General features: G+C 39.7%; 1 protein-coding gene across 1 annotated transcript in view; it reads left to right on the forward strand.

The window, feature by feature from the left end:
* nr3c2 (nuclear receptor subfamily 3, group C, member 2) overlaps positions 1-22,477 on the forward strand; it is an 80,421-nt gene that overhangs the window by 31,751 nt on the left and 26,193 nt on the right. The window contains exon 3 of the mRNA XM_061057152.1: positions 15,516-15,643. Within this exon, the coding sequence (XP_060913135.1) occupies positions 15,516-15,643 (128 nt within the window). The remainder of the gene's footprint in view (positions 1-15,515; positions 15,644-22,477) is intronic.

Raw genomic sequence — 22,477 nt, forward strand, 5'->3', positions numbered from 1 at the left:
GAAGACTGGTCATTAATATCATGTATTTGAACAAGTTTAAGAAAATGACTGTATAGGTTGATAGCAGTAAGGAAGCTGGATTTATAACTATCTATGGAGCAGAGTTGGGATTTAATAAGTGTGTACTTCTTCCCACTCCTAATCGGATTTGTAAACCGAATCATCAGTGTTTGTCTTTTTGCTTTCAATTTTTGTCATTGTTATTTTTGTCTTTCACCTTTTTGTCATTTAGCCTACATGTTCAAAATACATTTCATTTTTAGTTCAATTCAAATATACACAAGATGTAACTCCTTTCCTCTCCACCTGAAACCAGTCATCAATCTGAAACCAGTCATCAATCAGCTCAAGGAGTCACGTATTTACGCAAATCTTAATTTTCATTCACCTCAAACAAAGTGAAGCAGTGTATACAAAGAGTGGAAGGAAAGAAAACTTTGAGAGGACAGTTTTCCCCTGAAAAGATGGAAACGATGGGAAATGTTCTGAGTCCCAGAGGTATTCAATTTGGGGTGACTTTTTATTTGAACAGGGCGTCATAGTGGCAAAGGCTGATGTTTTGATGAATAAAGGAAAGGGAATTCAAATGTGGTGGGCAACATTACTTATATGTGTGGGTCTAAGTGTATGTTAAGGAATACATTTTTGTCCATGTGACTTTCAGCCAGAGGAAAGGACATTCCAGTGAGATGATGAGGAGTAAATAATTCATATTTTTTACTTTTTCACTTGTCTCACTATACTGTAAAAGTGGTCATGTGAGGTGACCTTTGAGGACATGTGCTTGTATGGCTGCTTTTAATAATAATAATAATAATTGCTTTTAACAATTAATAATTCAGTGCTGCAAACGACAATTAAATTCACTGTCAACCGTTCTACATTAAGTGAATCAGGTTTACAAATACAATACAATACAATACAATACAGAAACTCTCAGTTCCTTACATCTTATATTACCTAAAGCCAAACAAACATGTCATGTGTGTTTTTTAACTTATCGCTTCAACCTTCAATTCATAAAAGAAAAGCAGAACATGAGGCCAATTAAGACACAAAAACAAGAGAGGGTTTGGCATTTGTGCCAATGAAAATGTTTTGTTGTCAAAATAGTTTTAAACCTATTTGCTGAAAATATCAATCCAAAAATAAATGAATGGTTTCAGTGATATTCATTTGAACTACTTTGTGTACAATTCTAAGTAACATAAGAAGTCAAGGGCTGTGAGTTAAATTATTGTGTCACTCCCAGTTTCTTTTTTGTCTGCATTTGAAATGTTGTGAAAAATGGAATTAAAGAGAATTCAATTTCTTGTTGTCATTGCGCCTAATGAGCGCATTTTTTAAGCCTGTCAGAATCAGCAGATGAATAAAATCAGAATGTGTGGAAGGAAGAACACAATTTAAATATCTTCTCTTGCCTCCTGTCTGCTCCTGTCTCTCACGCCTTTATCTCCCGGCTCTCCGGTCTCCTCTGGTCCTGCCTCGCCATCGCAGACATCCCTGGAATTGGCTAGCCAAAAAAAGGTGACATGGGCGCCCGCTCTGAAAGGGCAGCCACATGCACCACTGCAAATCTTTCACCTTATTAAATATACATCAATAGTCAGCCGTACCTGTGAGGGAGCGCTCACCTGAGCCAAGGTTACACTGACTGATGTTATTTTTAACCTCTTGTTTTGAACAGGAAATTGGGTTTGGGGCGACAATATGTGTCACGTACAGCCATGATGAGAGGGAAAGATGAGAGGAGACAACAGTTGGTAAAAACAGCCTTTTTATGTGCTGTCCTTTTACCTGTGCGACACAAAAGGCTTTGGTGTCAGTAAAACTCTAAACAATCAGAGATGATGACCAACATCAACTATATGTTATAGAGATGCAGAAAGAAGAACTGCAAAGAGAGGTAAATCACATCCAAGATGTAGCACCTGGGATTATTTGCAACATAAAAAAAAAAATCACTTTTCATTCCTATTTTAGTGTTATTACCTGAAATCAGTCAGAAGTTGTGTTTCATCTTTAAGACCAGTCCAGTACAGGACTTGACTATACCAATTAGATCTGCACCTTTTCTAATAAAAGAAAATGGGCCAATACAGGTTAACTGTTTTTCTAGAGAAAATGTTTTTTTCATTGTATCTTTATTTGTTGTTGGAAGCGACAAACTAAGGAACATTCACAAGCATCTATCCTTTATCTACACGGCTCAACCTGTTAAGTGTTAGCTGTCATTAGGAGAGAGGCGGGATACATCCTGGACAGGTAGCCTGTCAAAAACAAGGCTGACATATATATGTAGGCGGACAACCATTCATGCACAGACTCAAATCTACGGACAATTTACAGTCACCTGTTATCTAAGCAAGTTCATCTTTGGACTCTGGTAGGAAGCTGGAGGGCCATGCAAAGACAACACATGAAGGATTCAAACCCAGAACCTTCTTGCTGCGAGGTGACAGTGCTAACCACTGCACCACCATGCACAAGTAAGATACTTAGATCATTATAATGACAATAGTAATAATAAAAAAACAAAATGACTTTCACATTTTCTTTCAAAATAAAGGTACACTATTTTTCAAAAATAGTATTAAGAGTATTTTAAAGTACAGGACTCATATGTAACTGAAGTCTAGAAAGGTTTTATTTGTCTAGAATGAGTAGATTGGAGTTACTGTTGTCTGAGCGAGATGCAATAAAAGCATGAATGAACAACTCCAGGTTTTATGGACGACAGAAAGCATACATCCTGTTGCTATAAGTGCAGGTTGAATGCGCTGAAAGTTATGATTAGAATTAAGTTTTTATCATTCATGCATTTCAACCACTCTACTGCAACGGCCTCACTACTACCTGTTGGATAAACCATTGTAGGAACGGAGGTTGAGTGAAGATGACGAGGAGTTTAAGGATTGGATTATACTCTGGATGTGGTCAAAGATAGATTAGCGAGCAGTTAGATCAGTCAGCACATACTGTACACCTCTGATAGTTCACTGTGTTGACTGAGCTTTTTCACTTCGCAGTAGTTTTTTATTTTTTCGTGAGACCCTAATTGTGCTCTGTCCCTCAGCAGGTGTTGTATTGTTCATCCAGTGGCCATCTGGGCCTGTAATCCTTCAGAGGTGAACACATTGAATTTGAAAAAGGTCATTGCACAGACATTGTTTGAGTGTGTGTGTGTCTTTGCCCTCTAACCTTCTTTTTCTTTTGCATTTTGTACCACATGTGTTGGACCTTTTGTACTTTTGAGGTCAGAAATTGAAAGATGACCTTTGTGGGAGATAATGTTGAGCTTTACAATGAGCAGTCGTGAACCATGGTTCAGGACAAACTGTACTCAGTAATTACGTTGGACTGTTCTTTGTATTGGCTCTGGGTTTATACTCGTAAAAACTTCCATAAAATCTAAATAGATGTTTAAATTGGTCTTTTAAATCAGTTGTGCTTGCCGTGATTCTCACTTGTGTGTTGATGATTAGAAATTAGAAATGCTATTTTAGAGTTTGCCATTTCTTGTAAAACCTAGAAGCTATTGATTATTAATCCCTCATCGTCCAGTGAAACACTATGAGGCCTTTTTTTTGTCCCTCTGTGACAATTTATTTGCCAAAAATGTTTTCCATATTACTGAACCTATGATCTAGCTAGCTGGTTAGCATCCAATGTTGGCTAAACCTTTAAATGTACTCTTCTCCCTGCTGTTCTCATGGATTTTCTATTCTCCTGATAAATTTCCAACTCCATATTAACATTTGAAATCTGTACTATGTTTCAGCGTTATTGGCATCTGTAAATGCTAGTCCATTTATATGACTGGTCCATATGGTATGACAGGTTCTCCCTAGCTAAAAATGTAAGCCGAAATCGTCAAACTGTTTCGAGTTCAGGAGATCTGGATTGCTTTTACCGATGGGATATGTTGTGCTTATTTTCTAAATAAATATCTGCAATGTAATTGTACAGCAACCAATATTAAAAGATTAAAAACTTCTAATGAATACATTTATCTGTAGTTGGGTAGTTGATATTACATGGGCATTATTTTGTACCTAATTTACCCCCAACTAGGATCTTGGGGTAGACATTTTCACGATGTGTCTGAGCTGAGGCATGACTTCTAGCTGCATGTCTGACTGTCCGCCAGCTGTTGGACCTGTCAAACACTCAAGAGTGGCTGACTGGAGAGCTGTTCTCAGTACTCCTTTTGCTAACATGCAGAATGTGTTGCTGTGGTGCTAACCACTTGGACCTGAGCCCACCAGAGTCCTGTCTTTGGCTCCTGTGCCAGCCCACTGCTTGAGGTTATGGTTTCATACTGCTTGACTTCAGGGAGCCGCCAGACTATACACTATACATACAATAAACACCAGGCAGGTCCACTTACAGCCTTATAGCTAACTTTATTTCCTCCTGTGTATGTAAGCTCATGACTGTTTTGGGCGAGTAGCGTTTCCTTTTTGCACGCGCTGGACTTCCAGCCTGCTCTTCTCCCGGTTCTTCCCAGCTGAATTGTAAATGACTGGTGGGTGTTTGAGGATGATCACATGTGACAGCTAATGCGTAGGGCTGCTGGCAACATGTGTCAGCGCCAGTGTACATTAACCTACATTCAGATTGAGGCCTTTTTGAATCACTCCGGAATGGAAAAGGTCGCCTTTTGAATAAGATATTAGCTGGCACATTTCATTTCTCTGGAATCACCAGCTGGGTTCATTGGGTTTTTAAGGTTTCAGACTTGAAAATGCCAATGTTTAGCTCACAGTGTACCCTGATCCTATTGACTGGATCCTTCTTGTGCTATAAGGTGAGCTATACAGGAGCTGGCTGTGTCTAGAAAGGGGAGAACAGAGGTAAGGAGTATGAGGCGTGGAGGTGGCTCAGGTCAAGGCTGATCCCTTAAAGATAATCTCCCTCTCCAGGGATTTGTTTTTCTTATTTGTCCCTGGGCCTATAAGCTGAGTGTGAAGGTCACCTGTTGGACAGGCAACAGACCTGAACCCGCCTATTAGATGCATTTGTAAGGGGCTGTGCAGGAAATGTGAAGAGATGGGAGAGGAAAGCAGAATAAGCAGTGAATAGAGCTGAAATATGAACACCAGGGGCGGGAGGGGTCTAGAGTTCATCCATGCCACTGAAATCAAAAGGATTAAGCTCTATAACAAAACCAGTTTTAGCAGCTACGCTTTGAAGTGGTCCATTTGTGTTTATATTCATGGCAGAAAGCTGGATCAGAGTACATTTTTGAGCCAACTTTCTCAAAGGTGGTAAAAACTAGCTTCTTTGTGTGTATTTAGTTAGGTTTAAGGCAACTATCGTGTTTATTTGTGTTGTTATCACAAAGGTTTAGGTTGCGGAGGGAAGTCAATTTTGGTGTTTCATGTTCCGCCATGTGTTCAACATCGTGTTTATCACCAGCCTCTTGTTTGCATTGTCCCTAATATTCCCATGCCCGAAAAAAAATCAACCTGATGAACGACAAGGATTTTCTCAACTTGTGTGCTGAACTGTGTCTCCAGCTGTATCTTCTCTTTTTGTTTCTTTGTGGCAAAGGTTCTTGGAATCTAGGGAGTGTCCAGTATGGATTATTAATAGATCAACATGAGTAACACATGCAAACCCAACTTCATGTTTGTCAAAGTTTAACACATCAAAACAGTGACGCAGGACTTTACAGGAAGTTAGTCAAGGCTGCCTCTTAATGAATGACGATGTTCTTTTCATCTGAATGAATTAGGCATAGTCCACTTCTAGCAATAAAACAGTCTTTCTTAGGGGAGAAAGTTTTAGATTTAACTTTACTGAAGTTTTTGATCAACACCCAGAAAGCCTTGTACACATACATTATATCCAAAGCCCAGATGCAAGATCCATATAAATTGAGTTCCTTGCCATATTGGAGATCTTTGGCCTGGTTCATGCTTTGTGTTAAGATGTTGTCTGAATGGACTGCATCGGGTCAGAGATGAACGAGTGGGCGTGTTGACCCCATATATTGTATAGGAACTGATTATTTTTCTTATTAGAGGGTTAAAGCAGCAGAATTTAAATACGGCTGCACAAAAGTTTAGGAGTTGAGCTGTAAGTATTTTCATTTTTCAAGGTTGGCCCATGTGTTCATCAACAGCACATCAGCATTTAAGTTTGTCGCGTTACATAGAAACTATGACTGAGGCTATGGGCAAGCACTGGCATCCTGAGCCTAATGTTATACTGTATGGATGTGTTCAGACCCTCGCTGAACTTGACAGGCATGAATTACGGGAGTTTCCAGCCATGATAATTCTCCTTACCAGATAATAACACCCTGCCACCGCTCCCTGAGACTCACGCTTGCGTGCTTTACCACTTAGCCACAATATCTCAGGTGAATCATTTCATTCATTATGTGTGACAGTGAGTGAGTTGGGTTAAAAATGAGCTGTGAAACACTCCTGCTGTCCTACAACTTCTGTCCGTAACGTCATTTTTTTTCTTTCATGAAGCTGGGGCTGCAAAGAGTTGGTTTATGTATTACTGAGTCAAAGGCAACTACGGCTCCAGACATGTCGAGGAAAAATCTGGATCCAGAGTGTAGATCAGAATGATACTGTTATCTGTTTCTGCCAATAAAACCGAGCCTCTTTTAAAACCCCAAAGAAAAGTCTAAGTGTGTGTGTGTGTGTGTGTGTGTGTGTGTGTGTGTGTGTGTGTGTGTGTGTGTGTGTGTGTGTGTGTGTGTGTGTGTGTGTGTGTGTGTGTGTGTGTGTGTGTGTGTGCATGCACGTCTGTGTCTTGTCTCATTTCTTTGTTTACACTCAAAACAGTGGATTTATAGCAGAAAGATAAACATAATTCGCTGTTATGGGGAAGGTCACTAAGAGTTTGCAGGCATAAGCCTTGGAGGGGAGACAACACAACAGATTGGAATTTAAAACAAGGAATGCAATCGCAGCTGGGATACCAGATTCTATCAGAAAGCAAATGTGCCATATTTGGAGTCAACTTTCTTTTATTTGATGGCGAGTTGGCCTCATTTGTCCTGTTTTTTTTATCTATTGTATTTGAACTGAAATATCCTGCAAATTTAAAAGAGATAAATGACTCCTCCTTCAAATCTGAATAATATAAGATAAACCTTAGTTTAGCAGCAGCAATGTGAAAAGAAATTACAAAAAAAAAAGGAAAAGGGATCACGAAACAATTCATACAAATAATCAAAACAGTTATGGATGTAAATAATTATTGCGTATGTTTTGTTTGTTATATACCATACATACAGTGCACACAAAAGTTGAACATGTTTTGAACATTGTATGTTCCATATTATTATTATTGCACATCAGAATTTGATGATTTCTCATTATGATTAATTTGCATAGGACCTGGTATATGGACTTGAGCTTGTATAGTGCTTTTCTAATCTTCTGACTATTTTCACACCACAGTCACACACTGATGGCAGAGGCTGCAATGTACAGTATGTGCTATGTGTGTAAGTGCACATCATTATTAACTAATCCTATTCAAACACACTCACATGCCACTGTCACAGCAGTGGGGGCAATTTAGCTCACTTCAATATGTAACTGCTGAAGTGGGCAGCTAGGGGATCAAACCCCCTCTACCTTCTGGTTGAGAGTGGACCAACTCTACCACTGAGCAAAAGCCACCTCTTAAAATGTCCCATATTTGTGAATATGAACTTTATCCACTCCATTGCATTTTATGGTTGCACGGAACTCTCATGAAAAACATTTTGAGGTTGAATTTGTTTTCGTATCTTAAGAAGCAGCCAGTCGGAGTAGGTTATACTGTAACCTTAACACAAGTGTAACACAAGCCTGCCAAAGAGGAAATCTCATATTTCTGTATGCTCAGGTACTCTTCCCAATGCCAGGGTCACCTTCACCAGGAAAAATAAATCCCCGGTGGCTCTCTCACACTACCCATAAGACCTCTCTCCTCTTTGAGAGGCGGTGAGTGGGTGTCATCCTAATGTTTATACTGTCTGCTCATGGTTATGTAAGCCATTTTTTGTCCTCTTTCCTCTACATCTCCCTCCGCTTGTTTAAACTAATCTACCTTTACCTCTCCAACAGGCCAAGTTGTGTGTGTGTTACATAAATATTCTTTGAGCTGGTCTAGCTTAAGGTTTTTCAGCATGCTAAGGTGTTTGTTACATAAATATTTTAGGGCAGAGCATAGAGAAGTACTGTACTGGGGACGCTGGGTTTCTTTTTTTTTTTTTTTTTGCAGGGTCAAGGATGCTTCTCTTTCATGAGGTGCAGGTTAAGGAAGGCTGTGGTACTTGTCTGAACTATGCGTGTGTTAACAGCCTCTAGAAAGAGCGAGTCACTGTGTCTACTCTCAAACACACTCTCTCTCACACACACACACACACACATATTTGCCTCTACAGTGGGCGGCTTGCTCTGTAAATACAGTACAATAAGCGTGTGTGTGTGTGTGTGTGTGTTTGTTGCAGACGGCGTAACATGCATGACATGGCCATTGTTTTTCCATACAACAGAAGTCTCCCTGTGGTTCAGCTGCCTGTTTACAGACACGGACTCGGTCATGCTAATGTACTTCGGTGGGTCACTGGGTTCAATCGGACCACGTGGTGTGCCCACTGCTGTCCTCCATCACACAGCCATCTCTCAGCCCATTATTCAGCCAAGCCGTAATGATGTTATCTTGATAACCTCAGAATAACTACAGCACCCCTTGACTTCCTTGACATCTCTAATTTGTCTGTTCCCTTCGACTTCATGCTCCGTTTCCACGGCAACTAATTGTTCTAGTTATGCTATGCTCAGAGGACCTCTGGCCTTTTATTGACCTGTTTATGGTTAATGGAGACCCTAGAATAAAGTCACAAAATAAATGAAAAAAAAAGAACAAAGAAAAGAAACAGTTGGCTGCTTTAAATGACTGCTGTGAATATTAAGTGCACAATTACAGCTGCAGAAAAATACGTTGGTAAAGCAACATTCACCCAAATCTGTTGCAACAGAAAATATTATTTATATAAAAAATCTTTACACAGTTAAATGATTGTATGGTTATAGGAGCATCATAATACGATAGTGAAAGACACAGGGACATAACATTGTTGAACAAAAACACAGTTAGTTCTTGTTTAATTACATATAATAATTTTCATTAAATAGCATTCTTTTAATTTAGTAAATATTTAAAAAACATAATTTTACATTACATTCCCCACTCTGACTGAACTAAACCCCTCTCCTCTGGTGGAAGAGCCAAACTCTCTGCCCTTTTTCTCTGTCCCTCTCCCTAAGAAGTAGCTGGCTTGAACTATGGATGAAAATAGCATACGTAAACTGGCTATTTAAAAAAAGGTACTAAATGCTGCCTGCGATGGCTTTTACTGTGTTATCTAGACTGTATTAATATATTAATCACACTGTACCCACAACCGGTAAACGATCTATAGAACATTTTTGGAAAAAAATATGTGTTAAAAGTCTCAACGTATGGCTTTACTGACTAGAAATTGTTTTTTTGAGTGTATGGACGCGTAATGTAAACATAAGTGGACCAACATAGAGTTTGGGATATCAAATTCCTTCTGTTAAAACAATAATCACAGTGGTGTAATTTATAATCCAGATGTTACAGTTTAAAATGCCTGAGATTACAAAATATAAATAAAAATGATGTTTATTATTACTTTTAAATAAAATTTTAATTGTAAAGATAACCTCAAAGTCGCCTAGTATATGGCTGGGCAATTAATCAATTTGTAATTTCAATTACGCTTTTGGCTTCCCATGATCATGAAAACAAGATAATGGAAATCAAAAGATAACTGTGCCGCATGCTGTGTTTCGCTCGTTTTGTCCAAAGGCTCTGTCATGTGTTAATGTTTCAATGTGTTTGTTGTTATATTTTGGCCACAAGAGTACATCACCTCTATGCCCCGAAAATGTTTATTATTTTTGTATATTATTATTGTATATATTTTTTTTAATCATTTTTATGTATTTATATTTTTCCACCTATATCTATTTACATTCATTGCTTGTAAAAGTGTTCAGAATGTTAAAGTGTTTAGAGAGTTTTAGTTTGATAAATGCATGTGATGCAGAGGTTGTAAAATCTAGGAGTAATAGTGTGAAATAATTGTGATCTCAATATTAATCAAAAACAATCGTGGTGATGATTTAAGCCATAAACAAACAGGCCTTGTCTAGTGATATGTTAGTCAATTACAGTCCAAAAGGTTCAATGTATGAAGAACGCTTCCATATTTGCATATAGTTGCCATATGACAATAAATGACATGTTACCATTTCACAAAAAAAATCGTTAGTCACATCTAAAGTGGTTTAATTGATGAAAACTTAAAGTTATCCAACTCAAGATTGTTTTAAAAAAAATGGTTTTTTTTCCAAATAATAGAAGAATTAAGCAGTGTTAGGACACCCTAGAGCATGAACTGCCGGGTGTCACAAGTCCATGGGAAAAGACAGACAAACAAGATTTCCTGGTCATCTGATGTCATAGATTATTTGTCTTTCAAAGTAACCCCCCCCCCCCCTTTCACAACTAAACAGTAAAACATGGATTTAATTTGACTGCCTTCAGTAAAATTGAGATAAAGTAATTGGCAATTAGTTGCCATAAGGCGACACCATGCAGTAGAGGGTTCTCATTACATGTGATGTAATTGTGTGTGAAACAAACAAACTTAACTCTTCCCAGGTTCAGATAAATCTTTAGCCCGTCTTCTCTGGGCTTTGCTCTCGCTGATTTAACATTCCCTCCACAGCTGAGGGCCGAGATATTTGAATCGTTTGGAGAATGCTCCCAGTATGACAGCCGAAATTAATAGTAGAAAAGCGTCAGGCTAGTTTGAGCCCAAACATCTGTCCTGTGGTCTAGCTCCCTCACATTTTGGTGGGCACAGATTGCTTCTTCTGGACGTATTCTTGGATTTCTCTTTTTTTGTGTGATTTTTTTAAAAATAATTTTCCTGAGCAGCAAAAGAAACTAATTTCTATGCAGTGGGAAGAAGCAGATGTTGTGTACTTGACTCATCTGTATCCTCATGGGAAATAAACAGCAACTAAATCAGTAGTTAGCTTTGTGCGTTATCTTTAAAGATGAAAGGACACTGAAAACATTGAAAGCGCTGCCCTGGGGTTTCATAGGAAGAGAAAGAAAGCAACAACTAGAGCAAAGAACAAGACCTTTGATCCATGCACAGTCCCATTGAGTAAGTCTGAGACTGTACCCAGAAATAGAGAACACATGGGGTCAATGAAAAGAAAGTTACAAGCCCGGAACACAGAACTAACCTGCACACAACTTCAGAACTTTTTGTGGTGGCCTGCACCCCATTTTTGGAGGTATTGTTTCAGGCATTTAGAATTTTTTTCAACACAAAATCTAAAATGTTGAATAGAAAAAAATGTCTGTGTCAGATTGTTTGCAGCATTTCCAAAACTGAAAACGCTAACACTCTCGTTGGAAATCTGCTTCTTCTGCACTCTAGCTTTGTATTTACAACATTGGATGAAGGGTTAAAAAAAAAAGTTCTGCTTGAACTGCCAGTCTTTACACGTTTCTGACTTCCAGTGGTAAAAAAAAATAATTGCAGCTTTTATTGTAACAGACAGAAATTGTAACTGAGAACTTGACAAGCTAAACAAGAAGGAGATTTATTTGGCTAGTCCGCATGCCCTGGTGGTTAGAAGGACGCTCACCATTTGACCACAACGCACCAATCTTGAAGACCTTTTGGTGCAGGTCATCCCTTTATTCTCTCATCTCATTCGTACTTATGTCAGTAATGATCTCTGCACGTACTGAAAGCTGACAAACACAGGGTTAGCTTCTCTGCAGAAACAGACTCGTGTTGGGAATGTCTGGTGGCTCATGTGTTTAGTTTCGGGGCTACTGGCAGAGTTGGATACACAGTCACTGCAGCCTGGCCTGTCTGCTCTGGTTTCATAAGCAGAGAGAGAGAGAGGGAGAGAGAGAGAGAGAGAGAGAATGACCTATATAGTTCTCTGAGGGAGGGGAAGTCACCTTGTTGGTGGACGAGCGGGCGGGCATGGCAGGCTGGCAGGCAGCGACAAGGTTTTAATGTGGGGTGATATTGAAAGGGCTGAGCGCTGAGTAGATGTTAAAATCGTACTTTAGAGGGACTTCTCAGGTGCTGCGGGTGTGCTTTTGGCCATACAGTTTGTCTTTTTTTGGTGTGGATTGTCTTCTTGTTCACACTACAACAATTTCTTATATCAGCTTTGATTATCATTGCCATAGTTTGGTATTGTTAAAGTGCGTAACATTAACGACACAATTATTTGTGTTGGTATTGATACCATTAGTCTGTTAATCTGTTGTTAATTTTGTTGCGGTGTACATCTCGTGTAATCTCATCTGTGTCCCTGTTAGCCTGTGGTCCTCCCTGTCTATCTGTCTGTCTGTCTTTGTGTCTCCTTTTCGTTCTGTCTTCCTCCCTGTTTGACTTCTCGTCCTCCAGTCTGTGTGTCTGTCTTTCTCCAAGTCAGACTCCCTGTGTGTGTGTGTGTGTGTGTGTGTGTGTGTGTGTGTGTGTGTGTGTGTGTGTGTGTGTGTGTGTGTGTGTGTGTGTGTGTGTGTGTGTGTGTGTGTGTGTGTGTGTGTGTGTGTGTGTGTGTTCCTGTCTCCCAGTGTGTGCACTGTGTCTGTATGTCTAGCTCTGTGTCAGTCTGCCTGTCTATTTGTCTTCCTGTCTGTCTGTCTCTCTGACTGTCTGACCTCCTCCCTGTACATCTGTCTCCCAGTCTATCTGTCTCCATGTTTCTCTGTCTCTCTGTCTGTCTCTGTAAATCTCTCTCTTTCTATCTCTCCCTTTTCCCGCTTGCTCGGCCCATCCTGTCCTGGCAGATGGCTGTTTATCAATGAGTCTGGTTCAACTCGAGGTTCTGCCTCTTTAGATAAAGTTCTTCTTTGCCACTGTTTCCAAATCAGTTGAAAAATAACATTAGGTCTCTTGAAATAATGAATAATATGGTCTATCCTACTGTTTCTGCAGAGTCTTTGGATAACTTTTGTTATGATTTAGTGCTATATACTTTAAATATATATATACTGTATATTGTTTAGTAACGGTGTGAAAATGTTGTGGAATAGTCGGTGGATAACCTGCTGGAAAACAAACCTTGACATGGATTAGATTTGCACACATATACACACACTCGCATTAGCTGAAACCACGGCCCGACGCCAGAAAGATCCAGTCAGACAAACACCTCACCAGAGACTCCTCTAAGCGTCCTAACAAATTGAATGTGTGTGTAGATGGACAAGAGGGAATTAGATCAGTGGTCCTGATTGTATCTGAGTGTGCTGTTGCTGTACCCCTTTCCAGCAAGTCCCCCTGGAGGAAATGTGTGTGCATGAGAGAGAGAGGGAGAGGGACGGAAGAGGAGAGAAAGAGAGCCTGGCAGCTGGTTTGATGAAGGATGTAAGGAGAATGTTAACCAGACAATCACCTTGCATGTTATTGATTGAGATGGGAGGGAGGTAATTAGCACAGAAAAGAAGGGGAAGCTGAGGCCACTTTCAATGTTTTGATACAAGGTGTTCTGTCTTTGTACCCATCTACATATTTGGGTTGATTTTGTGTGTATTTGTGTGTGTGTTCCTGTTATGTATAAAATAAATTAAACTGTATATCCTAAGAGCAACAACAAATCCATTCCATTCAGGGCTGTGAACAAACCGTATTATCAAATAATATGCAGATTTTTTTTCTCAAAAAAGGATTTTGTCTTATGAGCAAAAAAATCATCTAAAAATATATCCAAAAATTAAGACAAAAAAACTTTTCAGATGTCTAATTGTTTTTATGATTAATGACTGAGATATAGTAGCCAAATCTTATATTTAAGAGGTTGGAGACAGAAAATGCCTCATATTTCTGCTAAATTAATAACTGAAATAATGTTTTAGTATAGTTGGAAGATGTTATATTTTTAATAATTTCTATGTTTCTTAAAAGACTATCAGCCCGCCTGTTCTGTTGTCAAATCCACCTGTCACCCCCCATCCATCACTAATCTGCATCATCTGCATTTATCAGAGCTTAGTTTTAGAAACAGATTAAGCATTTATATCCAATGCATTAAGACTTAAACAGCTGAATTTATAGGTTGGCATAACATATGCATACTACAGATACTAACCAGAGCTCCATTATATTCAGTTTTGAAAGACCTTCTTGCAGAGGTGAGAAACATTTTTTGATCGGGAACATTTAAATTTGTTAATAAACCATTGTGACTGAGTTCAAAAATACCCAAACTATGTAGGGGTGACAGTGTTTCTAAATTGTGTCAGTTATGTCTTCATGCACATTATAAAGGTGCTCTATATAGTCTGATAACATTGGTGCACAAATGTATCTGTCAAACTGATACAATGACACTCACGTTGCCTTGTCGATCTTTAGGGACAAAATTAATCCAATTTTTGACTTTATTAATCTGCCATGGCAAGCGACTTTTAAGTAGGAATTTAATCAGCAAACCACAACCCCGACATCTTTCACTGGGCCTATTGTATTTAAACAGGCCTATTGTACAAACAGGACAAACAAAGCAGAAGAACGTTCACTTAAGCCTGAGAAGAAAAGCAATGATTATAATACAATGAATTCACCTTTAAACAACTTGAAGGGCACATTGTTCAGCCTCAGGTGCAACCTGCTTTTAGCTGCCTGTTTTGCACCTGATGGCAGATTAACTGCTAGGCGGATATAATTCACTACATTTGGCACTGACTGTAACTGTTAACTTATTGACACATTTAGCTATGCATCAGTGAGATCAGGCTGCACATCCTGAGCTTTAATGGTCATGTAATTATAGTGCATCAGTCAGTGGTGAGAGCAGTGTGTGATGCCAAAGTAAACGATGCCCAGGTAGAGCTGCACCAGACTGTCATCAATTCAATTAAAATCAGTTGTTTTTCCTGTTAACTGTGGCTGCAGGGTAAATAACAACAACATGTCATGCTACTTAAAGTACAGATATTCAAGCAAATATTAATCTTCAACTTTGACATTTGACCGGGATCACAGTTTACACTATCACACAACAAACTTTTGGATTGATTAGGGATTAAATTCAATTATTTTCCTGTGCCTCCCTTTTTATGCCAGAGAGGGGGACAAGTGTTTTGGATCCGACTTAAATTTGACATCCTGCTCTGTGTCTCTCCGCTTATTGAATTTAAATAATCTCCTCTATAAATCTGTCACTGTCATCTCCATAAGCCATGTGATGCTATAAATCATCGCAAAGTGCAAAGCCCCCCTGCTCTTGGCTGGCAGACATATTTATGGCCAGCTTCATTGCCTTGCTACTGTACTGCTGGTTGTAAAAATCCAGAATGGTTCACAGTTTGCACCAGGAAGGAGATAGTCTTGGTTTTTATTTTGATGTTTGCTCTTTTAATAATTCTTGTTGATGGATATCACCTGTCTGAAAACTTGTGTTTGTGTCTTTCAGCTCGCCGCTGAGGCAACCTTCCTCAACGGCCAAAGTGTGTCTGGTCTGTGGAGACGAGGCGTCAGGGTGCCACTACGGTGTGGTGACGTGTGGGAGCTGCAAAGTCTTCTTCAAAAGAGCAGTGGAAGGTACCGCAGTAGCTCATATTCAATAAAGACAACACTGGGGGGGGGAGGACTACAGCAGCTAGTGCTCAACAACAAGAACATCTAGAAGGTTTCTGTTTGCCCCAAAAGGATAGAACTTACCACTTTGGATTGAAGTGAATTGATTTAATTGCTCATAATGAATTCATATTCTTTTGAAAATACAGTCAGTCTGCATCTGTTTGTATTTTCTATATTTTAAACACATTCATCTATGTGGTGAATGTGTCACTTAAAGTGGTTGAGTTTTATTTGCAAGCTGTTTAAAAATGCAAACTAAGAGGTTAGGATGTTTTTGGTTGAAGTCTGCCGAGCGCTAATGGCTATTGTACTTTTCTCACGCTTAGGGATTTAAAAAAAAAAGAAGGAAAATCCATGTCTTACTGTTATTGCTTTGAGAAGAGTGACATAAGTGGTTTAAACTCTTAAGTCTAAAGCTAATATTTGGGTAACTGTAAGAGGAATAAGCTGCTGTGCCAGATTTATTCTGTTATTCAGCGTATTTCAATCACAGTCATTGAGCCAAAAATTGTTGCAGTGAATATCATGTTATTTTCAAACAATATCGCTGACAGTCTTGGCTTGCAAAAGTATTGGCAGATGTTTTGTTCAATATACTGACAATAGTTAGTCGGGATGGAGTTACCTCAAGAAAGTTTCAATTTGTGATACTTGCTTACATCTTTCACACTGAGAAGTGAGAAAATGTTTGCCGTCAGTCCTTCTTCACACATTTCCAGATTATCACTTATTTCCTGTTAGAACTTTTTAGAAGTTGTAGATCTCAAAGGTCAGAAACATGGTGCAAAGTATTTTGTTCACTCCATAAAAAGCTGTAATTCCTCGAAGAATGATTAACTAATATCGTAGTTTATTTGCACTTAACTGTTTTATCAAACAAACCTCTGTGAAATCTCTGTGGACTTTGCACAATATTATGTAAAAAAGATTGAAATGACTCAAAACATTTGGTATATTATATTTATAGACTTGAGTGGCACATTGAATGAAATGAAAACACTGAGTGGGTAATTCTCCTGCAGCAGGCCCTTTATGTTATATTTAGTGAGGGGAAAATCAGCAGCAGCCATAATGTCCTTTTCATTTTGTGCCTGTTGCCTGAGGCGTTGGCCTAACTCATTAAGATGAGTGTCTGAATGCAAAACAGCCGCTCACAGATCGAGGAGCACGGGGGGGGGGGGGAAGCAAACACGCCTAACTGCCAGCCATCGGGCCCTCTAGGTGTTTTCCTGACCATTGGAGGAATTGCGCTCGTTCCCAATCAAATCATGCCTTAATTTGATGATATTTAGGCAGCGTCATTACGGAGACCTGAAACCAGATTATGTGTCTGGGGTTATCGAATCAGGCATGGCTTGTTCTTGCTTCAAGCTAGGCCCACAGAGAGCCTTTAGCAGATCCTTATAATCTGACTTTGTGTGAGTGGGCTGGTCAGGTTAGGCTTTGAAGAGTTCAGATCTCGATGGGCTCTTTGATTAAACTCCTTAACCCCTATTTGTCTCTCGTGTTGAACATAATTATTCCGAAACCGACTCATTGATTGTGTGATTCCCTTTAAATTGAATGCAGCAATCTCTTCACAAGCCTCTCTCAGCTTCTGATTTTACCCTTTATCCTGCCCCGCAGAACGGCTGCAACTGTGCAAACTCGCTTAGCGTAATAAGGGCCGCCCACACAGGCCTGTGATGTCATCAAGGTTGTGTGTACGCCCTTGTGAAGTGCAAAGATAGCTGTTACCTTACTTGACCCCTCCACAGCTGCTGCTGAGGTGGAACGAGAAAGAGAGAGTTATAAGGTAGAGGTGGGCAAAGGATGAAAAAACGGAGAGAAGAATTTTGCAAAGTGAAGAGCGATAGAGGACAGTGAAACAGATACATCCAGGGCGGGGGGGGGGGGGGGGGGGGGAGAGAGGTGGGGAGAGGAAGGACAAAGAAAAAGTCAGACGCAGACAGAGAGATAAAGAGAGGAGGAGCTGAGAGAGAGGAAGAATCAGGGAGAAGGGTGGAAAGCGATGTGTCAGCAGCCAGCGCCAGAGAGGTGTAAGCTAGGACGTGAGGAGACGTTTCACTCCTCCCCAATCCCAGTATTTCCTCCTCCTTCTCCTCCTCTTTCCTCTCAGAGTTAAAAGCTTAGGCTAGGCGTGTAAGATATAAAAAGAAGACTGCAGAGAGTGGGCATCAGTGTGAGGGGAATAATCCAGCCTGTGCTTAATTTCTTTTGGCACGGCTTGCCTCTGGGGGACACAACTTTTTTTGGTTGTCTGTAGCTCATTAGACGACTAACTGACTCTCAGCCCTTTAATACAGAGCTAGTTAGCATTCTGGAGTCATCAACAAATCACTTTACACTGTGGAGGGTCGTCTTTCCCCATTATACGAGTCACACAAGGTGTTGTTTGGTAGCTTTTTTTTCTTTCATCACTGCGGCTTGGCCAAGTTATTCTTTGAAGTCTGTGTTTTAGGTTTACATTTGGACCATCTGTTTGGAATATCCAGTGGCCACAAGGGCCTCTTACAGTCCACCTCAAGAGGACATATATTCACTCAGCTTAATTTCTGTCTTATCCACCAGAAGGCAGCGGCAACTGTACATGATGAAGTGTATAACCATGGTCCCTGGAAACGTATAGAAGTACTTAATTATGCACGGTGTGCGCTTGGCTGTGAGCTTCAACATGCCGGCCTCAATTCATTCTTTAAGCGTTCACACGCTTATTTCATAAAAGAATCATCCATTCAAATCCCAGGAAGTCTTCAAGTTTATTTTTCACAGCATTGCAGCTGCAATACTCGCACTATGTAGAAAGGGGGTTTAAACTTTGATGAAGCGAACTAGTTTTGCAGCTGTTTTGCTACTGTTGATGCAACTTTCTCATGCAAACTTTGCAGCCAGTTTTCAGGCTCTATTGAAATGAAAGAATTCTTCAGTATAAACAATGCCAAACTGTACGGGAAAAATGCCTTCTGACACCAAACAACAGTTTGTTAATATGAGTTACATCACTAATGAAATGTGGAAATAGCTGAACACATTCATATGTGCTGCTCTCCCGCATCTGCATTCACTCCACTTAAGAGCAGTTTGTTGATCTAAGCCAGCTGCACCTAATAATCGGCTGCATGTGGAGCACATTTGAAGACTTGAAGGCAGCCCTTATTATGCACATGTCATCAGTGGCTTGGCATGTCTGGTCTTTGTAATAATACTAGGCCCTACTTTTAGCTTGCTTGTTGTTTTTCCTGTTCTCTTATTGAACTGGGAGGTTTTCAGAGGTGTAAGTCAGCCTTGTTATGGCCTCACTGTGTTCTGCAATGTGACTGGGTCGTGGTTTCCATGGCGCTGGTGTCAATCTAAGAACCTATTCTTTGGTACCGCCTCTGTGGGAGAGTTCATCTAAGGACACAGCTTGCAGAGTTTCTGCTCTGACTGGCAGTTCAGCCGTCCAATCATGTCTTTTCAGCCCGGGCTGAGGGAATAAAGGCCTCCTTCCACAGTGAATGCTGCAGGTTGTGTGTGTCTGTGTATGTGTGTGTGTGTGTGTGTGTGTGTGTGTGTGTGTGTGCCGTGCATGCGTGTGTGTGCGTGTGTGTGTCTGTGTGTGTGCAGCTCATGTAACAACGGTTGGAGTGAAGCCATTTAGCAGGCAGTGTTGCTCTGATCCTAGTTCCCAAACACATCTTCAAACACACAGCTTCTCTGATCTAAAACGACATGCAAATATGTTTACAGGGACACACTTAACATGCAAATGTGCGCGTGTACTTTTCTTCATAAGTAGAAGGGTTAGTAAGGTGTACAACTTCAGGTAGAACTTTAATCTGTACAGCTTACTGTAAGTAGTGTATATGTGTGACCTACATTACTAATGCAGTTAGGTTGCAGCCTGAGGAGGGTCTCTAATGCAACCTAGATACATTTAATTTTACAGTCTGTGTGTTTTATTTACAACTTAATAAATAAACACATGGGCTACAATATATCAGAGCTGCAACTAATGGTGATGTTACTTTAACACAAATAGGCCATTTTTATATTCTTAGCCTTTAAAATACATAATAATAATAAATATCCCTTGCACTCTTTCGGAAGCTAATTTGGCACATTGAATCTGCTTGTGTTGTCAGTTTAATTAAAAAATGTATTAAACACAGACATACTGGGGGGCAGGTAGCCTAGTGGTTAGTGTGCGCACCCCATGGACAGAGAGGCTTCAATCCTCCATGCGGGCGACCCAGGTTCGAATCCGACCTGTGGCTCCTTTCCCGCATGTAATTCCCCCACTCTCTCTGTTCCTGATTTCCAACTCTACCCACTGCTCTGTCTCTACAATAAAGGCATAAAAAGCCAAAAAAAAACCTTGAAAAAAAAAACCCAGACATACAGCAACTTATTTGTGTTTGAGATACTTTATTCACTAAATTGCTGTTTAAAATTTACTCTGGATTGCCTATTTGTTTTTTGCATTTTTCTGTATTACATTAGCAGGTGTGTTGTATGCTTTGTGCATGTATGATGATATAACTCACTCATGTATACACAGACTTCTTCCTCCTGCCCTCATATTTCCCCTGACCCAGGCTGACTTGCAGGCTTGCTTGCTCTGCAGGGGATATAATCTGACCTCCATCTTTTCCTGCTTCCAGTGATACCTTTGTTCTTTGACATTAATGCAAAAAGGATTCAGCGCAGCCAGAGGGTCACACCTGTTGTGTTCAACCAAATAAGCCGCTACAATCTGATGGGGTTTTATCTGTGTGTGTTCACTGGTGATTTGTTTATTACACACACAGTACAAACTGGTGTGCATTATTTTCTTATGCCATTATTGATAATTTCACTACATACTGTTTTTTTTTATTTTTTTTATTGGAAATTAAAATACACCTAATCCACACATATAAAACAGTAGCAGAAAAAGAATGGAAATTATTTTAAAACAGCTCTGATGTTGTAAGCCTATAGTTTGAAAGACAGTTAGCAGCTAGCCCTCTTTTATTTGTTTGATTTGAAAGAAAGTTAAATAAGAAATGTTAGACTCTAAGTTTCTAATTTGTACGTGCCTACTGCTAGAATAAATGTATAATGTATTATAAGAGAACTGTCCGATTCTGAAAATGACACCTCCAGACTCCATACTGTTGTCTAAATAATTATTAAATTCATAATGTACAAAAGCAATAGGTAATAGGTATGTAATAGGAACATTTCTGTTTGAAGGAAATGCACAGGAAAATAGTTTGTGATATAGTATTATAGATGTCTTACCATAAGTAAACAAAAAAAGCATCTTTACTGCAACTTCTGCACCCTCTTTACAACAATCCAGACAGGAAAACTTAATTGTGTAGAGCCCCATCCAGCAAAGCTGTTTGTGTGTCGTCCAAAAAACTGAAGCAGCAGAACTATTGCAAGGCAGTGATTTGCATACCATTGGTTCTGTGGTAACAAAAAATTATGTCTCTGGGAAGCCTGTTTTTTGGTTTTTGGTATTTTTGCGGCTCTGTAATTAAGGTTTTCCTAAACACCGCAACATAATTGACTGAATGCTTTGTGAGAGGATTATTAAATTACAATAATCTGTGGGACTGAAATGATTTTTTTTTTTTTTTTTTTTTAGCAAATCCTGTAGTAAGATTACTCTATCTGTAAAGTTTGGCATTTAAATGTTTGGGCCTATCAGAATTTACTCGCTTTTGGAAAGAGCCTCTAGTGGCTATTTTAGGACCTGCATTTTTTGCACTATTTTTCAAAGCCCCTGAGAATGCTTTTTGGTCATACATCATCTTGTGTTTGCAGTATCAGCTTCCAAAGACAAGAAACCTGAAGCCCATCTGAATTCCACTCACGGTGGACTCATAGTAGTATTATTGATATGGCTCAAATACTATATCTAAGTGGCTTCTTTTTTCCACAATCGAGGGTGTTACCACGTGTGTCTGGTGGCTATTTAAAACTGCGAGGTCGAAGGCAGCATTTTAACTTTTTTTTTTGCTGGAAGATCAGATGTAGGGTAGCTGTGCAGGTGGCAGTAGCATTGCACTGCAGGGCAGATAGCTCTTGCTAAGGTGAGTGACCAATAGGAAACAGTGTTTCCTTTTCAAAAGAAAGTCCTCATACATTTGTATGCTGAAGCTGACAGACAACAGAGACTACTATGAGGGTTGTTTCCAGATTGTGAGATCATTTGCTAAAAGTAGACTTGAGTGGACTCCATTAAATGAACAATGCTGACAGAGTGTTCATTGTACCAAAAGATGGGTGTTTTGAGAATGATGTCAAATTTAATAAAGCATCTGAGCAATCTATATCTACTTATCTTTAGTTTTTTTATGAAAATGTCTTGGATTTGGATGTCTGCTATTAAAGCAGAAGATGTGGATTTTAGTATAGTCACCAGTGAACAAGCACCAGCCTGCAACATGAAGGGATGATAAGCAAATGCACATATGCAGAGGTACACATGCTGTGCAAGGGCATGTGAGTGTATGCACAAAATGTGCATGGATAAAAAAAAATCTCTCATGAACACACAAAAAAACCCACACACACGCACGATCATTTCGCGACTTTGCCTGTCTCATGAAGTGTATTTCACTCCAACAATTGTTAACAAGATTCACAGGAATGAGCAAAGCATTTGGCATGAAGGCTCCAGAGTTTGCAAAATTGCCATTTGGTCCAGCCTATCCAAGTGAGAGTGTGTATGTGTGTATATTCCAGTGTGTATGCATGAACAAGGGGGGGGGGGGTTGGGGATGGGGGACGGCTGCGTTGTGTTTCCTGTGTCGCAGTTTA

The sequence above is a fragment of the Labrus mixtus genome, chromosome 2, assembly GCF_963584025.1.
Source record: "Labrus mixtus chromosome 2, fLabMix1.1, whole genome shotgun sequence".
Classification (NCBI taxonomy): Eukaryota; Metazoa; Chordata; class Actinopteri; order Labriformes; family Labridae; genus Labrus; species Labrus mixtus.